At 33.6% G+C, this 25,332-nt stretch overlaps 2 protein-coding genes across 2 annotated transcripts in view; one reads left to right on the top strand and one right to left on the bottom strand.

Annotated features, from left to right (window-relative positions):
* Positions 1-25,332, bottom strand: part of LOC118195312 (protein O-mannosyl-transferase TMTC3-like) — a 580,765-nt gene that overhangs the window by 166,458 nt on the left and 388,975 nt on the right. Inside the window, exons 11-13 of the mRNA XM_085827263.1 lie at positions 19,287-19,370; positions 5,212-5,349; positions 98-191 (exon numbers count right to left, since the gene is read on the bottom strand). Coding sequence (XP_085683389.1) covers positions 98-191; positions 5,212-5,349; positions 19,287-19,370 — 316 coding nt within the window. The remainder of the gene's footprint in view (positions 1-97; positions 192-5,211; positions 5,350-19,286; positions 19,371-25,332) is intronic.
* Positions 15,240-25,332, top strand: part of LOC146994412 (uncharacterized) — a 72,297-nt gene continuing 62,204 nt past the window's right edge. The window contains exon 1 of the mRNA XM_085827264.1: positions 15,240-15,294. The gene's annotated coding sequence lies outside the window, so the exon portion shown is untranslated. The remainder of the gene's footprint in view (positions 15,295-25,332) is intronic.

The raw sequence follows: 25,332 nt of genomic DNA, 5'->3' as shown, positions 1-25,332 counted from the left end.
AAACCAGTTCTTGAGTTGTATGAATATTCTGGGTATTTAAATGATTAAAACATCAAATAGCTGAGAATAACAAGAAGCATATGCTACGATGCATCACCTTTATGTAGATGTCTTCTGCTTCTTTAAAACGGTTGAGCTTTACAAGTACTCGGCCAACATTCAAATACCCTCTGACATCATCTGGTTCTATCCTGAAAAGGAGGAATGTTGTAAGCACTCGATATATAAACATTAATTTTGATTTTACAAAATTTTTCGAACCAATTAAGCAACCTTGTTTTAAAACGTTTACTTTTTTGAATGCATATTTCATTGAAAAGTACTTTTGGAAATACTGAATTATTATTAAACTGAGTTTTAACATTGATAAATGAGTAATTAGTAATCTTTAATTTGTTATCGCTGAAATAATCTCGTTGTTAGTTGATTTAAAATTGAAAATAAAAAAAACAAATAGTCGTAACATAATACACCAGTTTTATGATTACTTTTCCCCCCAAGTTCTAGCATCATTTCAGTTACAGATGATAACATATGTAATTAATATGTTAATGAGTTACGTATTCAAATATACATTATGAAAACAGTTACTTAGATAATAATGAGTGTCATAATTGCTTCTCTTTTATTTACTCAAGATATATTGTATGGCCCAGAATTCTGATGCCCCTCCAGGACACACATTAATACTCGTAATTTCGTACTCGCAATACAGAAGTGGAGGTTTGGTTAGTTTGAAATAAGGCAAAGCCACGAGGGCTATTTACCTAAGATGAGCGGATGCCTTCGGGGGTTTCGCCTTTAATCAAATCCATTCCAGGTCGAACTACCAGTATTCAATTGTCATAACTACAGGGCCACTAATGGGGCTCGCGTGCGGAGAAGCAAACTGGGCACATATATCGTGTGTTTAAAGCCGGAAATATTTTTTTTTTAACTATCAGATGCTTCATTTACCTTATAATTAATGCACTTCAAAAACAAATAATCGCACAGAAATACTGAGATATTATCAATGACAACTGCTTTCTTTGCGATCTGGTTTTTATCTGAATGATTATTTTTTGGTGCTGAGTGTGAAAACTGTAAAATATTGCACTCATCACTTTGGAATGCCCTCATTGAACTGACCACTTTGGAAGGGCTTGATATATGCGGCTTGATGCATACGGATGGTTTGATTTATGCAGACCGAATTTGACATGTTATGCTACACGTAGACAATCGCTTTATTTTCCTTTGCATACATTCTTAGATTCCTATTATTTAATCTGGAATGTTATATACAACTGGAGTTTACAAAGTCTCTTTTTCCAGACTGCTGCTAAATTTTAAAATTATAGTGAAATCAAATTTGTTTTTAATTTTGGGCAGAAAATATTTTTCGGTCCTTAAAAAAAAAATTAGATGCGAACATCGGTTTGAGAGGTTTATTTACAAATCTGTTAAACAGACTTTGTAATCTCCAGTTATATATGACACTCCAGATTAAATAATATGAATCTAAGAATGTATGGAATGTAAGGAAAATAAAGTGATTGTTTACGTGTAGCATAACATGTCAAAGTCAATCTGTATAAATCAAACCGTCCGTATGCATCAAACCGCATATATCAAGCTCTAAAGCCATTCCAGAGTGGTCAGTTCAATGTGAGCCACATAAGGCAAATATATGTTAAACCGTCATTAGATTTGCTAGCCATTTTAAACTGATCATGAAAAGGAACATTTCCGGGAATCTTCGCTTCCAGGATATCTGCTTGATTGACTTACGAGAAAACTACAGGAATAATATATATCAACACCAGACAGAGCTGTAGGTGAAACATTTTCTCAACCTCGTTAAATGTTCTGATTATGTACGCACAATAGATGGTCAACCTCAATTGTTTCGGCTAGAAACGTCCTGTTCAGTGTTGGAAGATGTGCTTTTCATGAAAAGGATTTTTATAGCTCAGCGTGTTGCTGTATATTGCTGCGTGCGTACGAGTTCTTAGCAGATTGAATGCACAAGACCGATAAAAAGTTCATAAAACTTATTCCTATCGCAAGAAATGTAACAAAACGCTGGATTTCTCCTCAAAGATATTCGTACAGTATCACAATATCACGGAGTATTTATATTTTAAACTACTAAAACGTTAAACAGTCGCAGTCCAATGCGCAGAGAAAACTAATCTGATCTTACCGCGAATTAGCTACAACAATTAAGTAAACAACTGAACTGAGATGTTTCTCTCCGACTTTTTAAAGCTTTTTAATCGGCCACGAGAAAGTTCTGGTAATTTCCGTTTTCTCGAGATCTTTGGAAAGCAAAAAAGTAGAATTACGGTTACAGCTAACATAGTAGTCAATTCGTTCAGTTTGAATGTAAATTACGAGATATCTGTTTATAAAATGTTAAATGCCCGTACTCCTGTATTTTTGCTTTTCCGGCGTAGCTTTCTTTTAAAATATGTCTCGTGCTGCACTTCACGGGGATATAAAGCAATTTTAATTAGAATAGTACTAAAAATAGCTAACTAAATACAAAATCCGTAACAATATAATAATTCCTTTAGTAAAACTCGAAACGAAATGATTGCCTGGAAGAAGAATATCGGATAGTAGCTATTTTTAATAAAAATGAAGCCCATAATTATGTATTGACGCTTATGTATTGATTTTTTAAATGGCTTATGTGACCCGATATCTCTTCATTGGTAGCGGACAGATCTAAGATCCCAATTATGGAAAATGATTGTGTAGAGTGGGCTTTCAGATTGCGTATTTCGTAGAGCAGATATTGTCATATGATATGTTTTGACAAAAATGCAGTCACCTTCCGATTAACCGGTTTGTAGACTAAGTCTACAACTCGGTTACTCGGAAAAAGTAATTTTATTATTTCTAAAAAAGTAATTTTATTATTTGCGGGACGATGGAAAAATTATGATTACAAAACAATCAGGGTAAAGAAAAAGTGTAATTGTTACAGGCAGTTTCTTTTTGCATGTTAAGTACGTACAAAAAAGGAAGTAAAAACGTATGGGATAACAGCAGAGTTAACAAATGAGGTTGTAACATTCGGCAGCTGTTTTTATCCACAGAAATTAGTAATTCAACCGTAAGGTTTAAAAAGGTAGCATCGCAAGGTTAAAAAAAAAGCTATAATATTTAAAAACATTTTTTACGCGAGTTTGAACTCAATGAGATATTTAAATGTTCTTTCGCAAATACTGTTCTTAATGCTATTTAAAACTCAGTTTTGTCATGCCTAAATGATGTTCATTCTTTCGCTTTTACAGCGTTTACAGTGTGCACACTTTTTGTTTTTAATACTGATTTAATTCCTTAACTAAAAGAATTTACTATTTAAACAAAACTGCTTGAAAATACATGTAAATTGCTAAGAGTATTTTTCAGTTAAGTATAATATGGATTATTCCTTCTTCCTCTGTTTTTTAAATTCCTACTATTAGTTCCCACTCTTCCTATATTAATATTTCTCACTTGTTCAAATTTTCAATCGTTAATAAAATATTTTTTATTCATCCACTCAAGTTCAAATAAATTTTTTTAAAACTTGTAATGGATGACATTTAATACAGTTTTTCCACATTTTTAATATTTTTAATTAAAAATTTTGTTTGTATTTTTTAAATTTGTCTTTTTTGACCTAAGTCCGAGTTGACTTAAAAATTTTTTTTATTAAATTAATTAATTGCCTGCATCTGGATCGTAATTTTCGCATCTGGTGTCTACTTCGTAGAGTAATTACCAGTAATTAACTTAGCCCTTGAGCACTCATTTTATTTTAAAAATTTCAAAGGTGCACTGCACCGCGTTTTGGGGACGAAAAACAATTAAACAAGTAGCAAGTCAGCAGATCAATCTTACTAAAAGTACTTCAGAGTTCGTAATCAAGAAGATGACTTGGGATTTTTTATGCAATATTTTACAGTTTGAAATACTTGAGTAGGTGCGGCATATTTTACACACATTAAGCAAGCTATGTGAGCGTTCGTTGCTGACTGAGTAAAAGCAGGAGAAACAGATAGTACATCATAAAAGTCACATGACAAAAAGTCAATTTCTAATTGGTTAATTAATTGTGAATCGCTCCACTCAAGTTCAAATACATTTTTTTAAACTTGCAGTGGATGACACTTGATGTAAATACAGTTTTTTTCACATATTAAAAATGAAATGGCATTTTGCCTTGAATCACCCTAAAAGTCTGAATCACTTTTCAAAATTTTGCCACCAAATATTACCACCCTGTATTATATTTAAAGAAATTAAATAATGAAGAATCTGCATGAATGTATGAATGTTTTCGTATTGTGAAAAAACGACGATTCATAGAGCCATCAAATTTTGATTAACAAACTCAACGATTTCAAAGCGTTTTATTAACATTAACTTCGCGTGCCTCTTTAAGCACGGAGTATTATGTTGGCAGCGTAGCAACGTAAAGACGTTACAATGTAGAACGGTATTTTGCGTCGAATGACTTTGAATGTGTGTGTCACTTCTGAAATCCCATTTTGAACCTCCTCCCCCTTGAAGAAAATGCGCCTTTGGGAGTAATATAAAATCTGAGAACTTTCAGATTGCTTTTTTTATTATTATTTTTAATAAATTTGATTTTATAAGGATGGGCGTTTGTCACTAATTCGACAACGACAGCCATTATCTCATGTTCATTGTTTACATTGTTGAAAGATAAAGCATTGTTATTGAAAGATAAAGCATTGTTATTGAAAGATAAAGCATTGTTGAAAGATAAAGCATTGTTATTGAAAAATAAAGCATTGTTATTGAAAGATACAGCATTGTTGAAAGATAAAGCATTGTTGAAAGATAAAGCATTGTTATTGAAAGATAAAGCATTGTTGAAAGATTCAGCAAAGACTTTAATTTTGCAGATTCAATTATGTCAAACGAAACTTTTCACTATCTGAAAACTTACCTTAATTGATTTATTTCTTACATTGGTTTTATGAACGTGCTACTACTTGTTTAAGCGTTGCTTAGTTGCATAACCATTTTAAAACATTCGAGAAAATAATCACATCGTAGGTTTGAAAAATTTTGTTGTTGTTTGACATCTCTCTTAAGTGTCTTTCAGAATTTCCCACTCGTGTCAAATCCTGAATACAGGATGGCTTTGGGTTTTTCGCTTACCAAAATATGTTTCCTAAAAAGAAAATATAAAACTTCGCATACTCTGTTGCTGTCTTATAATGCTGAAGAGCTTCTTCTTGTCTGTTCAAGTTCTCCAGTACTTGACCCATATTATTATGCAGCTTAGCGTTCCTATGGTTGATAGTTAACGCCGAACTGTAGAGGTTGTAATCAGACTGCCTAAGGAAAGAAAATAGGAGCAATCAGTATTAAAATGGCATATAAAAGATATGTAAACTAGGAATTAAATATTTCCTAAATTCCCCTATTGTTTAATGATAATTTCAAATAAGCTGTAGAGTTATTATTAGTTTAGTTAACCAGTTATTATGGTTTAGATCTTTACTATAACTTTTCCTTTCCGTTTCCTCGCCAGAAATGTAAATCAGTTAAAGAATATTTAAGCTAAGGTTTTTGGGTTGTAAGACAGAATGCGTCTCGAAGCAACGTTACTACGTTTCGCCAACTCTGATAAGATTGCAATTCTTCGGCTTTCGCGATTGCTGTCGAGTTTTAAACTGTTAAGCCTGTGAGAAGTTCTCAACCATTAATCGTGTTTTTGTTCGGGCGCCACTGTAGAGTTTTTTAGAATTTTTCGACATCTGGAAACTGAAGGAATTCGTAAGTACCCCCCCACCCCCTCCAGGATTCAAAATCCAGACCTCCCGAATTCGCGTCGAGCATGTTTTCAGTTACGCCACATAGGTATGCGGAAAGAAGGGAGAACGTATCTTACATACTCGCTCTTTTAAAGGGCAACTGGGGATTAAGAGACTTGGTGGTGACGAATTATCGTACATAACATTTTTTTTTTTGGTTCAGGCGCCACTTGTAGAGTCTTTTAGGACTTTTTGATGTCAAGAAACTGAAAAAAATCCACAATGCTGTCGCCGGGATTCGAACTCCAGACCTCTCGAATACGCGCGCAGCGTATTTTTCAGGTACACTACTAAGGCAGGCGGAAAGGAAGAAGAAAATATCTTATAAAGTAATTAATCGATAACGGGTATTTACATCAAGTCTACAATATCCAGCAATAAGAATAAACCTCTATACAGTTTTTTTTTTTTTTTTTTTTTTTTTTTTTTTCCATTTATGTAAAGGGAAAAATCAACAATATATCTTTCTGAAAATTTCCCATGAAAACATCTGCTTCCTAAATAGGAAATCCCTTTCCTCATTGCCATAATAAATCATCTAATTTCCTGATATTCCCAATCACAGAAGATAAAAGTGATTTACACGAAAACAATGATTTACAACGATTTACCAGAGAACCTTTGATTGCAAAAATGATTTACCAATGATCTACAAGAAAAAAGATTTTCGATTTAATAAAATGTCTACAAAATACATGGATGGGTCTAATGTTGTTGAGACTCATCACATTTCAAGATACTGATGTAGATATAAAACACATTGGGTACATATCAGAGGTAAGTAGGTATATTATGCATATTATCCTATCATATTATGCACATAAGATTCGGCACACAATGGGGCACCACGTGGACATCACAAGAGATCAAGGCGGAAGAATGATAGTGTAATGTTTATAGTTCCATTTGACTTTGCATATCTTATATATTTCGGGCACTATGTATTGTTTGTTTACAGTCATTGAATTGCATTTCTTTTGCAAGTTTTTCTTCCAGAACGTTAAGGAAATAAACGTGACCAAGAACAGAACAATAAGAAGTGTTACGACGCTGGAAACTATCTAGTTTATTATTGGACGATTACTACTGCTAAAGAGAATTTGTAAAGTACCCTTGCAAACATCGAAACCAACCCATGATGTAATTTTCCTCCAGTATCAAATCTACGTTATAATAATGCTAAAAATTCAAATCCATGCTAACCAACAAAAGAAATTTCTCATGATTCCCTGTCCGAGGAAGCAGAGAAAGATTCCGGCCCATATTTTATTGCTCAGTGTTTTTCAAGATTTCAGACTTCAAAAATTTTAGAAACTTTTAAATTGTGCAAGGGTTACTAGCTCACCACGTCAAAAATTACATTAAGTATTAAATTTGATGATTTGTTTAGAAACAGAATCCCAACATTGTATATTTTAGTTCGTATGATGATGATTAGCAGTCAGTAATGACTTTCCTTTTTTTACTTCCTGCAGCTTTCAACAGATGGCGCCACATGCACAGATCAAGATAAAATGAGCTTCGCTTCTTTTTTCTCGAACGTAACCAGTGTCTCTTTTTTTCGACCTTTGATTGCTTTCCGAGAATGCATTTTATGTCTTTATTTCATACTTTAATGCCTAAGAAGGACTATCTGAGGTTATTAGAAAGAGTTATTTATTGTGCAAAGAGCCAGTGAACTCGCTAAAGTACTTAACCAGTTTTACTTTTCGCAGCCGTTGGACGTATAACCAGTACAATAATGTTTTAAATGTCTCAAAGACGGTTTGGCATATTTAAGGAAACCAATTTTGTAAAATTTACAATATCTAACTTTTTACACATTCTTCCAGTCCTTATACTTACATTTAGGAAAATTTTATACTCATTCTTGAAAACAAAACACAAACAGTTTTTTTAACTCCCGCACGACAAATATTAATATAATCATATTTAGAAGTCTGTACACAAATTGAAGAGCGAAAAGTTTGCATATGTACGTAATTAATAATAAAATATCATTCAGAAAAAGGTTTCTGATGTTAAAAGATTACATGATAAGCAATTACACGCAGGATATTTGTGAAAAATATTGCTGAATATAATTTGTTTTTAAAAAAGGAGGTCTTATTCACAAATTCTAACAAAATTCGTAATTCGATACTAATAAGTTATATAAGCATTCACGTTAAACGGCAGGCTTCAGTAATTCAATACGGTTATCCAGCCAAATTCGTAATATTATTTCTGTTAATTGAAAATGAAAAATATTTATACAATAATGAATATTTTAGGATTATCAGATTATGATTCTAAAGTAATAATCAATCAAGTATCAAATCAGATTATGATTCTAAAGTAATAATCTACTTAAATATGAAAGGTTTTTTTTATTTGCTTATGGCAACAATGTTTTTCAAATATTTTTGACTCCTAAGAGTTTTATAATGTATCATTCTTTATTTAATAACTGGTTAAATATATAAAAATATTATGCTGTTAATTTTTCCGATTTTTTTTTCACGTATGGCTCAACTCATCGGTGTGGCTTCATCACAGAGGATGTTGCATAGATTGGACTAAAGAAGGTAGAAGTTACAATGTTAATACACCCGCGAGAAGAGGGGGAAAACATCTGCAATCAAATAAGTCTTACTTGGTTACCAAACTCCCCTGCTGGTTCCAAATGAAATTCATAATCCTGTTTTAAAGTGCATGCAGTTCAATGGAATTATAAAGCTAATTGTGAAAAATTGCAGCATTATTAGCCTCTTGCTCTAAGCACTTATAATCCTTCAACTCTCGGTTCAGCAGGGACAAAATTTACATTTTTCAGATGGCAACGATTTAACATTCTCGTTTTATCAGATGATAAGTAGCTTCACACTGTATTCCCTTGCTTAGCGTGCCAAGTAATTCTTTTGATACTTTCTGCTATAATTGGATGCACCGACATTTTTAAAGCCTCAAGCATCTACTTAACTGTAACCTTGACTACAACGAAGCGCAAAAGGAAAGTCTTCCACACACTAAAAGCGGTCTTTTAGAAAATCCTCTTAAAAGCACGGTTTTCCCTATCACGTGATGGGACTTTTCCCTTTTCACGCTCACCCAACCGTAAAACTTGTCCAGGGGGAGGAGCTGTTATCATCACTACGCAGACGACAACTTTTTACAAGCTCAGCTCTCCTCCCAGGGTGCTTCTGTAAAAGTAGGAAGAAAAGGTTACCAAAAGAATAATTCCTTTATGCTTGTGGAAATCGTCTGAGATCAGCAAATGAAAGCAAAATTGCCACTGTAGCTGTAATGTGTTTGCGGGATTTCGAGAACTAGAACTTAAAACGCCTTTCTAACTTACTAATTAGTCGTTAGTAATGAAACTTATACAAAACACATAACCTCCTTTTTACTTTACTAAATGGTGTCATGCGAAAAAAAAAAGGGTTTGTAAATATTGCTCCTAATGAAATTTTCTCTTCACTTTCAATATATATATATATGTAATGATTGCAAGAAAATGCCGGAACACTGCTAATGCGTAATAGCTATTAGATCCATATTGAAAAGGAAGAATTCTGATTGCGTAGAATGCTAATGTGTTGACTTCGTAGTATCTAAGAAACTTAGCACAGTTTTAATTCCATTTTTATTTGCAATTGATGTTTGTGGCCACAGTTCACTTGGCACTGTCACCAGTTTACATTTTTGATTATTATAGCGATAGCAAGCAAGACAGCGAAATTACATCCTAGCAGGGCAGAGAGCGAAGCTGATTATTTTAAAGTGCGTAGTTATGCAATATGGAAGCACAGGAAGAGAAAAGTTTTGGTTTCCAATTATTACCTCATCAGAGCTGCGCAGGCTATAGAATGATCTAGAAATGACGCAATCTCGAGAAGTTATTACGAATTTTAGAACAGAGAGAGAGAGAGAATTAAAGTTTTACCGTTAGTTTAAATTATAATTTTGATTCACATATTTTTTTATCTTACACGCACACATATATATATATATAAATGATTGAATTCATGTATCTAAGGGAATATATAATTTGCGCGTAACAACACATAAGTTTAACACGTCATTTTAGTACTTGCTACTTCTTAATGTGATTTGGATTGAATTGGATTGGATTATTTAATTATGGCAAAGTACACGAGGGCTATCTGTCTAAATAGATGGACGCCTTCGTGGAAGGCTTTCTAAGGGAAACTGGCTCGTATACACGTTACACATCTTAATGTGATTTGACCCTCCACCAGTGGCCGACTGTTCAAGACCGCTGAATGCTGGGAGTTTGACTTGTGCTCGATAAAAGGCATATGGACGGCTGCATGGTTCGTGTTTGGGGTTTTCTATGCAATTCGTAGCCTCATATTGGTTTGGAAAATCTATTCACACTCTTACCGTTTATATATTTAAGATACTAAGAATGGTAAGGAGTACATCCAATGAACAGCTTGGAATTTGAAATATTACACATCTTATAGAGATTTCTGATATCGTCGTTTAAATAAACAATATTCTTTTCTTCCTATGGGGTCCAGATTATGGAATGTTACTTCCGCAAATTATATAACTTTTTCTTCCTAACTAACTCGCTCACCCGATTTTGTCGCCAGGTGGAGAGCAATTTTGAGAAGAATTTACCATATGTTATGATTCATTGGCAGTCATTACCAGCAGTAGTTGACGAATTGTTCATAAGGCTTCCTCAGACAACATTTTTGTCGTCATAAAGATTTTTGGTTTAAAGCATAAAAGTCATTAAGTTATTCTACACTTGTTTAGCAGGGTTCAAACCAGTCAGAGTAGAGAAAGCTGCACCTGTCTAAATGTGCAGCTAACTCAACCATCGACCCAAACTTGCTTCTGCGCGATTGTTGATTCTTATACCAACTTGGAACAAAGTTGAAAAGTTAGAACTTTTAGACAAAATCCCTAAACCAGTTTTTGTGACGAAGCAAGGTCTGCTTGCTTAGCAACGAAGCTTAACTTAAACCGTTTCGGACATTAAAACAACCATCTGAATGAAGCTTAAATCAAAAGGCTCCACCGAATAACTTTGGACAGAAGGCCACCAGCTAGGCCTCTAAATCTCACATTATGCGCAGCTGTAACTGTTTCGTAGTGGATTTGGCAAATATTAATCTTGTAGGGCAGGGTTTCTTAAACATTTTACAGTCGCCACCCTTTTTTTTATCACTGAGAGTTTTTCGCGATTCCCAAGACTCCATAATATTTACAAACATTTTGTGGGACCCCATAAGCATGGCGCAAATCCGACACACGCGTGAGTGAAACTGTCAATTTTTTCACTTGTACTGTAATATATTATTGCAGTTTTAGGTCATTAACTGTAATTTCTAATTTTAAGACATAGAACAATGTGAAAATTTTAAATAAGTAACAGACGAAATGACAGCGTCACGTGCAAAGCAAGGAAAATGAACGTTTATATTATAAAAAGAATGCGTCGAAACGTTTTCGGTTTTTTTTTTTTTTCTTTTCTGTATTGTCTTTAATACAGACAAAGAATCCTAAGAAAAATATCTGGAATGTCAGAAAAGAGGTATCTGTAATGTCTTTATCTATGTTCAGATACATTGTAAAAAAATATTTGGTAACTGTAAAATTATTATAATAATTTACAGAAATATCAAAACTGCTAAAATTTTTGGCGACCCCCTGCTGCTGGTCCCGCGACCCACAGTTTAAGTAACTCTGTTGTAGGGTTCCCCTTATTTTGCATAACAAATTTATTTTATGTTTGATACCTTTACTGAAATTCTCAACTTCCCCTCACATTCTCTCGCCAGGATGTAAATTTAAAGTTAAGTGAATAAACGGATGAATCTCTGAGTTAATTCATCGCGTGTTTTTGCTAGCTAGCGCACGTTTTGTTGTTGTTTCGCTATTAGGCTAGTAAGTCTCTTGGCCATTTCGGATTTATCATCACGCCGGTTTAGGTTTTTGTGAGGCAATCTCTTAGGCATAACTTACGTGCTATCTAGCACTATTTATTTTAGATGTTGACTTGAATTATATTCTACGTTTTTAGTTTCACCGCAGGTTTGACGGTGCCGTTATTACGCACAAAGATCATGCTTTTCCGTTAAATATTTTGAATTAAAAACTTGGTTACTTTCAACCTTCTTCTGTGCTAGTATTTATTCACGCCTGTGCGAGAATTCGCCAGGTTCATTGTAGGATCTAATTTAATTTATGTGGAAAAACAGAGAACGACCCTACAATCTTGTCTTTTTCTTCTTTCTTCCTTATCTTTATAACTCTGCTAATTTATTCTCGTTTAACAGGGTATCTCACAATTAAATTTTATAATTTAAGTATATATTAGTGTTGTAATTTTAGATAACAGCCGTGTGCATTATACATACATAAACTCTGGCCAGTCCCATGTTTTGATCATACGGCCGGGTTGTGCCGGCTAAGAGGATCGGGACTGTGCCCTTATAATAATAATAATAATACATATATATACATACACACAACACACACACATATATACAGGGTGATTCAGAATTCATTATCAGTATTTGATGGGGAGGTAGGGAATAGGAAAAGAAGGAGATTTCAAAGGAGATTTCAAAAGAAGGAAAGTATGGACGCAGACGAACGCATGGGGGTGTAGAGGGCGCTGTGTGTACACAACTTCCATACATAAGCACAGCTGTTTGACGTTGATTGAAGTTCTTCTGTTGCTTCGTTGAATAATTGTATTTAAATTGTGTTGTATAGTTGTTTTGTATTGTGTTGTATTTAGCACTACTGATTGATGTTGTTTAATTATATTTGAATTTGTCATTGGAACTATTGCTGTAGTGTATCTTCTCGTATTGTTGTCATTGATTTCCATTGTCTTGGGTCCTCCTTGAAAGCTATGATCGCTCGTCACCTTTTGCGAACTTGTCCGATTGGATTGTCTTGCTCCTTTTGGTACTTCTCTTCTTCCCCTTATCTCCATTTTCTCATCTGAGATTTTCTCCACGTCCGGATTTATTTATGTCAAGTGCCCTTGGGCTTTAATTTTGGAACCGGCAACATTGCTCTTCGCAATAGCTCGGTCAATTATAGAGTCTAAGTCTAAGTGTGCAGGCAGTCGTCATTCGACTAGGTGACTTTGCAGAAGTAACATGAACCGGTATACGTGGAATGAACTTGCACATATGCATGCAAATGCCAGGTATATTCCAGAAGGTCCGGTTGTCCATATAACGTCATTGTGAGTCATGCATTCTAGCAAATGGTCAGCAATTGGATCACCTCTTGTAAGTCTGTAAAACCGATGCAAAGAAATGTTACATGTAAGATAATAAATGTTTTTTTTCCTTACTACTTCCTTTTCACACGTTCTTTCCATCATTGAACTGGGGTCATTTTGCCTTACTACATGGCATATGCGTCCATGCATTCCTATGTGAAATCTCCTTCTTTTCCTGTTCCCTATCTCCCCACAACATTTTGATGATGAATTCTGAATCACCCTGTATATATATATATATATATACGTAAAGAAAATTTCTAACTTTAATTTGCTATAGTCCCCCGACTTTATATTTTAATTTGGATATTTCACCATTATTTCCTAAAAATACTAATTGCTCATAATAAATCTTCCTAAACAAAGTTATTCCAAAGTTAATCCAAGTCAGATGATCCTTACATAACGCTAATGACGCAAGTCAGTGCCAGTGATTTCAAGTTACGGAGTGCCTATAGTTTGAAACCATGTACATCCTCATTAAACACTTCGTGAGCTCACGTTTGGAAAAAACAAAAATTATTAAAAAAAAAAAAAAAAAAAAAAAAAAAAAAAAAAAAAAAAAAAAAACTGAAATGTTTCAGATTTTAAATTACGTCCAAAGGGGCGTTTTTTAACATTTTGTGTGTTACCTTTCTTTATTAAATATCATGTTCCTCGCACTTAAACCATAAGATCCAGTGCAACAGCAATATCGCAAAATAGTTTTAAAACGAGCATATCTTTAGAATTTCCGATACAGAGACTCACGCGCTGGAGATAAAAATGTTTTTTCTGCACAACGTTGCCATTGCTCGCTTTGAAATCCTTGAGTTTGTTAATCAAAATTTCGTCAAAGTTTTAAAAAATAGGAAACAAATTTCAAATTTCAAATTTGGTCTTCCACATGCTCATATTCGTTGGAGGATTACGTTATTCAAAATTCGATGACTCTATGTACCGTTGTTTTATCACAATACGAGAAATATACATACATTTATGCAGATTTTTCATTATTTAATTTCTTCAAATATAATGCAGGACTCTAACATTTTGTGGCAACAGTTTGAAAAGTGAACCGACATTTATGAGTCCGACGCAAAATGCCAAAACGAAACTAATAGTCCTTCGGGATTCAAATCCCTTTGGACTAAAAAAAAAACAGTGGGAAAATTGTGAACTGAAATTAAATCACATCGAACCAAAACTTCATCTTGGACAAGTTGTAATCTCTCCTTTACTTTCCTGTTGCTTCTGCTCAAATGTATTTTTAAATTTTATATGGTATCGATGTAGTTCTTCAAGAAAAGGTGATTAGTACTTCGTTTTATACACGTTGGCTAAAGTATTTTGTAAAAGAGAATAAGGAGTGTTCTACATGTAATGATTGCAAATTAGAATACATACTAGAATTAAAAAGATAGAAAAACGTGTTCTATGTTTCAATACATACTTTATTCCCCTGTATGCTCTTATGTTCATGCTTATATGCCCAATATGCTTATACGCTCAACAATGCTTATATGCACAATAATGCTTATTACATGCTCAATATGCTTATATGCTCAATAATAAAACAAATGAACCGTTTAATTAGAACTGATGCTCAGCAAAAGTAGGGGTACGGAAATCTATAATTTCGAAGTATATTCGAATACTTCTTAGTTTTCAGACGCTAATATCAGATTTATTTAACCAAATGCCCGACTTTCCTGTTCCTTTCCTCTGTTCCCAAGATCAGTATATATATGTGTCTCCACTAAAATATATAAATATAATTACATAATATTCCCTGTTTGTGTCATTAATTATCATGCAGCGTATTTTCAGTGCCCTCCAAATGCAAATTACATACCTAGTAGAAAATCAATACATATTATTTAATTCTAATGATACATTGTCATGTAATGAAAATTATATAAGACCGTTCTTTTGAAAAATCATCCGTATTTTCATTTCTAAGATCAATATGGAAGATTTTCAGTATTCCCCGAGTTGAGAAAATGTGACATTAATAAGTGATTTGTCTTTAAATATCAGTCTCGATCTTTTAAATATCCCTTAAAGCAACAGAGCATATGTGGTTGTCATTACATTAAGGAACACGCAATTGCGTTACTACTGGTTTGGCTTGCGTGTTGGAATAAGGAACAGCTGCGTCGACAGAACGCGTCACATATTCCTCGTATAGGGTGGCAGTGAAGAAGTGATTCTGTCAACTTCGAAGTAAGTGCACCTTGTTGTTTAAGAATCGATAGCTGCTCTGAAGGTTAGATAGAATACATACTATCTTAGTTTTTGTTTTCTAAAAGGATTACATTGAAATGTATAAAAAATTGTTTACCTTCACTGAAGTTGTACAAAGCATATACTGCAGTCTCAATAATCAAGACTCGCGCTAGATATATTCTGTAAAGTGACACTCTCTTTCAAATCCATATCTTACATTAGAATAACGCGTCTTACTTTTTACGTTTCCTATTGGGGTTCTGAAAGGTGATGCATAAAACGTAAACACTGCGAGTGATATTATCTAGATGTCAGACTGACAGAATGAAGAAAGGTTTGAATAATTCTTTAAAAAAGTTAGTTTGTAATAATGATTTAACTATGTATGGATTCCATATTACTAGATTAATATGAAGAAATTTATATTAAACTGGGGAACAAACCTTAAACTAATTTATAAAATTAATATATACTAATATCTCAATTCTAAAAATGAAACTAAATGATAGTTATTTGCATGAATTTAAGATATGAAGTTAAATTGAATTTAGTTCAGTCAAAACACTGTATTAGTGATTCTCAGCCTTATTTTTGTCGCAGTACACTTTTAACGATTTCAAAATTTGGCGGCACACAGAGAAAAAGATAAGTTTAAAAGTTGTTTATTTACCACTGTGTAATTTTCACGATTTCAAAATTTGGCGGCACACAGAGAAAAAATTAAGTTTAAAAGTTGTTTATTTACCACTGTGTAATTTTCACGATTTCGAAATTTGGCGGCACACAGAGAAAAAGGTAAATTTAAAAGTTGTTTATTTACCACTGTGTAATTTTCACGATTTCAAAATTTGGCGGCACACAGAGAAAAAGATAAGTTTAAAAGTTGTTTATTTACCACTGTGTGTTTATGATAATAAATTTGAATATAAAATAAAATATGCACTACAAAAACAGAAGTACAGTAAGACCCCGCTTAACGCGGGGGATACGTTCCATCAAAGTAGAGCGTAATGCGAAACAGCGCTAAACGAGGCTATCTTTACATGTAAATATTGGGGTTAGGGGAAGATGGCTAGGAAATTGGTTAGGTATTAAATTTAAAAAGTATGTTTTTTTTTAATAAAAATAAAACCAAACATTTATTTCTTAAAGCCCAAATTAATACCACATTATTATTTCTTGCAAAAATAAAAACAAAATATAAATAACAAAACGAATATTCTTAAAAAAAAAAAAAAACAAATAAAATTCTAAGTCAGTCATATTTAATTAGCCTTCCGCGTTTTCAGTGTTCTGCCTTTTTGTGACAAAAGCATCTAATGTTGTTTGCCTTTTTCTTTTGCGTTGTTCTCTTAAAAGTTCTTCATAAACGGATAGAGCATCTCTAACACCACGCCTTACTTTTGAGCTCCTGTCAAAATTCGGATCATTTTCAATGAATTGATCCATTATTTCAGTTATGGTAGACAAACTCCTTTTTACAAACGCCATCGAAAGTTCTTTTTGCTCTTCTTCTGAATCACTGCTGTCAACATTTTTGTTTTCTTCTCGTTCAGTTAATTCCTTGAGCTCATCATTAGAAAGACTAGCCGCTGCTTCTTGAATTATTTCTTCGACATCTTCCACATTTACCCCTTCAAAATATGTCTTTACAATACCGCACCAAACAAGAAATATAAGTACACTCTTTCGGATATGTATTTGAAACCTATCGCAGCATAATATTTCGGGGAATCCCCGTATGCTGCGAGCGATTTCGTGGAATCCCCGGGTTAAAATAAAAGAGCGCTAAGCCGAAACAGCGCTAAACGAAACAGCGTTAAGCGGGGTCTTACTGTACGTTTATTAAGGGATTAATTACAAGTCAACAATAAGAATACTTTAAATGAGAAATTTGACCTTGATGTCTTTTATAATTTCATTTATATTCGGTTGTAAAAATGACGATGGTACTCTCATATCGTCTTCTACATTTAATAGTCTCCATCTTTTTTTTTTTTCGTTTTTATGTTGGTTAATACTGAAAATCCGAATTCACATAAATAAGATGCAGAAAACTGTATTTTTAAAGCTTTTTTTGGCCATCATGAGATAATCGCGTCTAATGTTAATCTAAAATGAATTATTTGCTTCTTCTGACTATTTTAAAATTAAATCTCGATTATTAGAAAGCGAAATTAGTTCTTCCTCTTCGTTCAAAGTTTATTCAAATGCAGAAGTCTTCGGCACCAAAATCGGCTTGGATACCACTATTGGCGGGCATATTAATGTCTTAAAAACCGAATTTCGCCAATTTTCATGTGTACCGTATACTAGGATTAAGCCCATTATAATTTTTACTGCCAAAATCGGCTTGGATACCACAATTGGCGCGCATATCAATGTCTTAAAAACCGAATTTCGCCAATTCTCATGTGCATCGTATACTAGGATTAAACCGATTATAATTTTTACTATATACATTTCTAAAATTTGGCTGCACACTTTAAGAATTTGGCGGCACACAAAAGTGCCACGGCACAGTGGTTGAGAATCACTGCACTAGATTGATCTTCTTAGACATTTCATTTTTTACTGGAAAATATGAAAGGCTTTCATGAAGAAATAAAATATATAAACAAGGTGCAGTCCTATTTGAGAAATTGACAAATTCATGGACACGTGTAACATCATTTAGGTAGCATGATGAAACTTCATTTTAAAATTCTAATGAGTATAACGTATTATTAAATTTATTTATATGACGGGGAATAAAGGGGAAGGGTTCATTTAAGAAAATCAATTAACCCTTTGCGGCACAGTGTGTCCGGTCTGGACACACCTAAAAATTTCCTTCTGTACGCGCAGAAAAATTGAATGAAAAAGGATTTATAGGTTACTATAGGTTACTCTGAACCTTCTTTATTTACAGTAGATGGCCACTCAACACAAACCAGTCCATATATTTCACCCATGTTTAGTTTTTTAAGACCCTCATTTTTCAAAGAAACCTTCCAGATTTTTTTAGGGTATAAAAGGAATTGTTTGAAAATAAATTTCTATATTATTTTTTTGGCTGTACGCTAATCTCCTTATTCTATATTAGTTTTAAATTTTTACTTTGAAATCTTGCCTAAAATCAAACGGCGAACCCTAGGTGTGCCCAGACCGGGTTCACCGATAATCTAGGACAACTGACAGTCTGTATTCTTTGTTTCTCCGCATCTCATTGGTCAGTTCATTGACAAGAATGCTCGTTTCAGCATTTTTTTCGAAGCTCTATTCAATCAGTGTGCCACTTTGGGCACACCCACAAAATTAAAACGATAAGTGCTATCTTCACAAAATTTTACTTGTGTACTCCTCTAGGCCTAATTAGACTGTCTACCTTTTTTTTTTTTTTTTTTTTTTTTTAAATCAAAATTCCGATAGCGTGCCCGAAAGGGTTCAAATGGTTTGTTTGTTTACGATAACCGTTCGGAGGCTGCTTAAGAAGAAAGATGCCTTCGCTCAGGATTTCCTTTATGAAACTAGATCTTATTCATGTTACACATAAGGAAAACTTTGAAAGCTCCTATACAGCTACACAGTTGATTAGAATTTGACACTGGTCAAACTAGCATTGCTCAGCTGTCTTAGCCGCACGGCTACTGTCGGCCATTTTAAAAACGTATGTATTGTAATATATGTAAAATCTTTATTTATATATTCAATCAATGAGAAAATTAAAAACATCTGTAAATGGACAAAAAATTAGTATAAGTAATAAATAAGTAATTCCGATGCTAGATTTTTATTATATTGCGAAATAAGAGACATATTTTAACCACAACATTTGAAAATAGCAATATACCACAATATCTGAAATAATGTGGCATCTGTTCAATTTAGTATGCCTGGCGTAATGTTCCCTCCCCTTAAAAATTATTAATAACTGTTTTCTATTTTATAATAATCAATAGTATATATGACGCAATAGACTCTGTAAGAGTGGGGGAAATGAAACTTACCAGTCTTTATTTCTGGAGATAGTCTTCAACATATCGACAGATAGCAGAAAAAGGATACCAATTATTGCTGGCAGTTTGCCATTCCTAAAAATATAAATAAAGAATTGTAGAAGCATAAAATATTTGATCCAATGTAATGACGTAAAAGAATTCGGGTTCTGAAAATTTTGATTAAAGAAATCGCTCTGAAAACTAGATGTAAACTATAACTAATATAACCAATGCCAAATGCTTTATAGCTATTAAGAAAAGGTTTGATTATTATATAGAGTAGCGATATTTATTGCGCCATAATTCAAAATCGACTCTAATTCTTCTGGTCTCATTGCTCCTTTATCTCCCTCACAAAAAATATTTTCTTTGTTTTTTTTTTTTGGTCTAGTAAACAAACTAGACTAGTCAGAAATTTGGTCTAGTAAAATCTCTAGTCTGAGACTAGAGATTTTACTAGAATTAAATAAATATGTGCATTTACTAGAATTAAATAAATATGTGCATTTATTTACATTTCCCTCTCGAAATATGTGGGTGTTATTGCAAATGAATCATGAAACTACTTTCTTTCTTAACTTCAAGTGAAGTTCATATTTTGTTCAAAAACAGATACCATGTTTTTATTGAAGATAATGAATAAATTCAGCAGATAATATGTAACAAATCAGATTAATTGAAAATTAGGCTAAGATAACAGTTTAGTGTGGTGCAAATATTGAATAAAATTTTGTCATTCTGGTGGGTGGTCAGATCCTTTTAGGAGCAAAATTTGTTTTGCAGGAATGGGAGGAATGAAAGCCATTTCACTCAGTAAGCAAATCGCGAAACAAAGCGGAAGCGAACATAGCGCCATCTGCGGAGGAAAATGTACGTTATTGTTTTCTTAGTTCCACTCAATGATTTTCATATAAAATATTTATCACTCCATCTATGTTTGCAAAGTTATTTTTCTCCTGAAAACAGCGGATCTATGTTTAACTCTACTCGAAATGGATTGAGTTTTATTCAAAATCTTTGCAAATGTAAGTTTGCTTTTCTGCCTAATTTTAATTTTAGACTGGTATATATCTCCGTACTTCAGACTAATACTTATTTCTTTAATTCATAAAGACCAGATGACAGACTAAACAAATTGTTTCTTGTTTACCTCATTGGCTGGTTATAACTTCAAGAATCAAAAGTTTTAACTAGACTAGAAAATTAAATAAAAGAAAAATTTCGAAAACACTCACAAACAGCATTTTTTGTTTTGTTTTCCAATAACGCCTATGATAAACAAGAAGATTTGCATTTAACTGTGTTTGCCCAAGATCAAAATAAAAAGAACAATCTCTACATGAAAGAAACTAACTAAATTTTCGTAGTGTATAAAATTAACTTTCAAAAGAAGCGTAAATGTTTTACATGTGCACCAGCAAAGATATAGTATATGATATGGTGTCCGCCGATAACATCGCGGCAAAAACATCGCGAACGAAAACGTAGCAGAGAAAACAACGCAAGGCGAAAACGTCGTGCTACAAAACATCGTGGGAGAAAACATCGCAAAGAGAAAACATCGCAGTTCTAAAACATCGTGGTACAAAACATCGTCGTCGAAAATAAAGCGGTTCAAAAACTTCGCAGTTTGAAAACATCGTCGTCGAAAATATCGTGGTAAAAAATAAAGTATCTACAAATCATCGCGTGACGATAATATCGCAGACATGCTTTTTTCAGACTTTAATAATTGTAAATAGATATTCCCATAATAATTTGTGAGCGCAAGATAGAAATAAGGATAATTTGTTTTTCATATTTTATATTAACTAATAAATTTTTGCGTAGAAAATAAGAAGGAAACTTAAGCATAGAAAATTACTATGCTTAAGTAATGCAACTTATAGCATTTAATAGAATTTTAAACCGACATAGTTAACCAACAAAGACCATTAATAAATCATTTTTTATAAAGTTTTTACTGGTAATTTTTCATAAAAATTATAATCTATAAATTGCATTTAATTTTCTATGCTTATGCTTCCTTCTTACTTTTTCAGCAAAAATTTATTAGTTAATAAAAAAAGTGAAACTAAAAATTATCCTTCTTTACATCTTGCGCTCACAAATTATTATGGGAATATCTATTTACAGTTATTAAAGCCTGACAAAAGCATGTCTGCGATGTTATCGTCATGCGATGATTTGTAGATACTTTATTTTTTACCACGATATTTTCGACGACGATGTTTTCAAACTGCGAAGTTTTTGAACCGCTTTATTTTCGACGACGATGTTTTGTACCACGATGTTTTAGAACTGCGATGTTTTCTCTTTGCGATGTTTTCTCCTACGATGTTTTGTAGCACGACGTTTTCGCCTTGCGTTGTTTTCTCTGCTACGTTTTCGTTCGCGATGTTTTTGCCGCGATGTTTTCGGCTGTAAACATATGATATCATGTCTCAGGAAATTTAGAGAACATGGTATTTGACGCTTATAGGTAATTCTCACAAGGAAAGGATTTAAACACACATAAACATAATTACATAAAAAGCCAGTTTATAATAGTGTTAGCTGCAAAAGTTATTTTATAATTATGGGGAGCAAGTGAAAAGGCTCGACTGTTTAAGAGATGAGTTATATGAACTCACTTAGATGCTTCTTCAATGTATTTTATTTTCAGAATTGTATTTGCAGTTATGCGTTTAGGAATACTTAAAGTAATAAGAATATAATTTTAAATGTACATATACAAGTACTTACGCCTCATGTACATACATTTGTACACATACTCTATTTTTATTAAAAATGCTGATTTTTAAGCAAAGAAATTGTTAAATATCTCTAAACCACATTTGAAACATTTAATTGCTGCGGCGAAAACTACTGTTATAGCTTTTCAGCTATAGATGTTCATTCAACCAAGCCTTTTGATTTCATCTTTTTTCTAATAAAACGTTTCAAAATTTGCTGCTGTGTTTTACGTGAATAATTATTAGATTAGAAAAGAGGACAAAACAATGATACTTTGATACTTATTTCAGAGTGAACTATTTTCATGCTTTTACAAACACTTTCGTACAAACCTGGTAGAAGAAAACTACACGTCTAAAACCTTAGTACAAATTTCAAGTAAGGAAAATCCAGAAAGAGTATAAAAATTTTTTCTTCCAAGGCCCACATCTGGACAGTTGTCAGCCCTTTGTCCGAGATGTAGACTTGGAAGAGGGGCTAATAAACTTCCCGCCAATCAGCGAAGTCACAGGTAGCAATACAACTTAGCGGACCTGAAAGAGAGCTTGAAAAATTTATCAGTGATGGGTGACTGCAGAATTTTACTGATACATTCCTGCCTCTGAAATTGTGTCCAATTATGTTGAATGCTAATGGCAATTTATCAGCTGCACTGGAGGTTTTTCAGCAGTTCTCAGAAAGACTGTGGAGTTCCTTGAAAGAGCTAATGGTAGAAATTTAAACAGAGATATCTTTCCTTGAGCCTAGGTCTTCAGAGGATCGTTTCGGAGGTAGGGATGAGAAAATTCCTCGATTTTAATGGATTTTTCAACTTTTCGGGAGATCAATGGCTTGAAACTTATTTATCTTTTGCTGACGCTGGGATATTCTATCGTTTCAGAAGACAAACAACAAAAATCAGCGTTATATTTACAAAATTTCCACAGGACTAGTTTCGATGGTTTTACCGAACCACCATCCTCAGCTGCAAAACCGCAAATGAACAAGATAGGAAAAAATGATTAGATAAGATAAGAAAGCCTGGACAAGAATAAGAAAGTGGCGCCATCTGTTGGTGAAACCAGGTTTCACATGGTGTTGGTTTCACATTCATAAAAGTCTTTCTGTTCTAGTTAACGATCCTAATTCCAATCTAAATTTGCCTTCGGCCTTTAAAGAAATTATGTTTTAGTTCTGGTTTCACCAACAGATGGCGCCACTTGCTTATTCTTGTCCAGGCTTTCTTATCTTATCTAATCATTTTTTCCTATCTTGTTCATTTGCGGTTTTGCAGCTGAGGATGGTGGTTCGGTAAAACCATCGAAACTAGTCCTGTGGAAATTTTGTAAATATAACGCTGATTTTTGTTGTTTGTAGTATTTATTCGGCGTGTTATTGAGTCTTAATTATATTCTATCGTTTTCGACATTTTTATAACTTACCCGACTGCGGTTGATGGCAATTTAACATTAGCAGGTTTCATCTTTTTCTTTAGTTCACGGGTATAAGTCATGAAGTTTATGAAGCATTTGAGGCACCTTTGTATTTTAAAACGTTAAGTTATTCATGGCTGAACCGTTAACATAGAAAATCATAGTTCTATATGCTCTTATTCGGACTGCCAGACGAAGGAGATTCTTCTCTTTGCAGATGTTTCTTCCTTCATCCTTAGAGGAAAGACCTAGAAAGGAAATGAAGCATTTTTCAGTTTTCCTTTCAATTCTCTCAGCGACGAGGGAAAGGAAGTGGTTGTCGTCGATCTGCGTTTCTCGAAATTTTTCAGCAACCTACAGTTACAGTTACAGTAACAAGTATATGGGACACCACGACACCGTCATTGACAAAAATGGTATAGCCCGCATATACTAACTAACTAGAGAACTGCACCCCCCATAGGCACATGAGTGCCAAGCTTTGGGTTTTTGTTGGATACTATTAAAGGGTGGCATTTTGCAGAATAGGACAATAGTTACATAAAGTTAGATTTCATTCGTGGCTCATCGTAGGGTAGTTAGGCCCAGAAGATTTCGTTGATGAAATTTTGCAGATTTTCGCAGTGTTCGTTTCGTCCTCGGCGTTGAGGATGCAGTCAGGAGCCGAGACCTCTGGAACCATATCTTTTCTTTTCTTAAGTTTCTAAGGCAGGCAATGCCAGCACTACCGTCCTGTCTTTAACTCCGTTAGCAATTTATCATTGTGCGGAATTAGGATTCCATCAGGAAACTGACGTTACTCAAGATCCAGGATGAAACGATATTTCTTTACTTTATACTTCTGCAGTATATCATATAGACCGAAATTCATTGTAGTAATATTTTATTTCTTATGATTAAAAAGCATTTTCAAGAGAATGATGACGAGCAGCATCTTTCCTCGTCTAGCATAACCCAGTGAGCCCGAAGGAAAATTGTGCCGAGTGTAATACAATGACTTAAACTTAGTTCACACATGTACGTGGCCCTGCAACGGCAGTACTCGAAACAGATCATGAATCTGTTGTAGAGAAATTCTTTTTGATACGAACGTGATTATGCAGGGTTTCTACAGCGGCAGCAGTACTTCTGTGCAACCACAATGGGCATGTTTCCACAATGGGCATGGTGATGAGGTTTACATGAGTAGATCCGAAGATGGGATATCAGCATTCGAAAGAAAGAAAATGACCCCAAAACATGGCTTGAAGAAGTGAAGAATCTGCTGGAAATCTTGGAGGGAATTTCAGAGTTACATATTAGTGGCTAGGATGAATATAGCTAAATTCAAATAGGCGGTGCCATAGATGAGAGACGGATGCTGAGTGGTCAATTTAAAATTTAATAACAATACTGCAGTTTAATTTTTTTTACTTTAATAGTGGTAGACATAGAAACATATTAAAATTCAGAATGAAATTCTTGGTATTTGAAGCGAATATAGGATAGTTCAACCATTATGTCCCTTGATTACTTCTATATAGTTCTTTTATTAATGCCTTTAACAAATCATTTTATTGTTCTGTGCGAATGCATAATTTCTGCAAGTGCTTATCCAAGTAGGTCAATATAATAGGACACATGTTATTACATTTATTTGATCGTGGTAGGATATTAGCTAAAATAAAAAAGTTTGGGAGTCAATACTGATGCAGTAAAAACTGAAAGTCAAGTTTTCTTCTCACCTTTCCGTCTATTATCTCTGCATCAATATTGGCCACTGCCATGCCTCAACTCTTAGAAAGTCCTCCACGAAGGTATCCTCATAGCTTAGGTAGGTATAAAGAGAAACTACTCTTCTGTGAATGATGAATTTGCTATAATTTTTAATAAATAAAACAAAGTACTAACATTTCTAAAAATTCGGT

This window comes from Stegodyphus dumicola, chromosome 11 (assembly GCF_044657685.1).
Source record: "Stegodyphus dumicola isolate Sdum_Otavi_A_Nest chromosome 11, ASM4465768v1".
NCBI lineage: Eukaryota > Metazoa > Arthropoda > Arachnida > Araneae > Eresidae > Stegodyphus > Stegodyphus dumicola.
The sequence above is the reverse complement of the archived record's forward strand: the minus strand, read 5'-3'. Positions and strand labels throughout refer to the sequence as shown.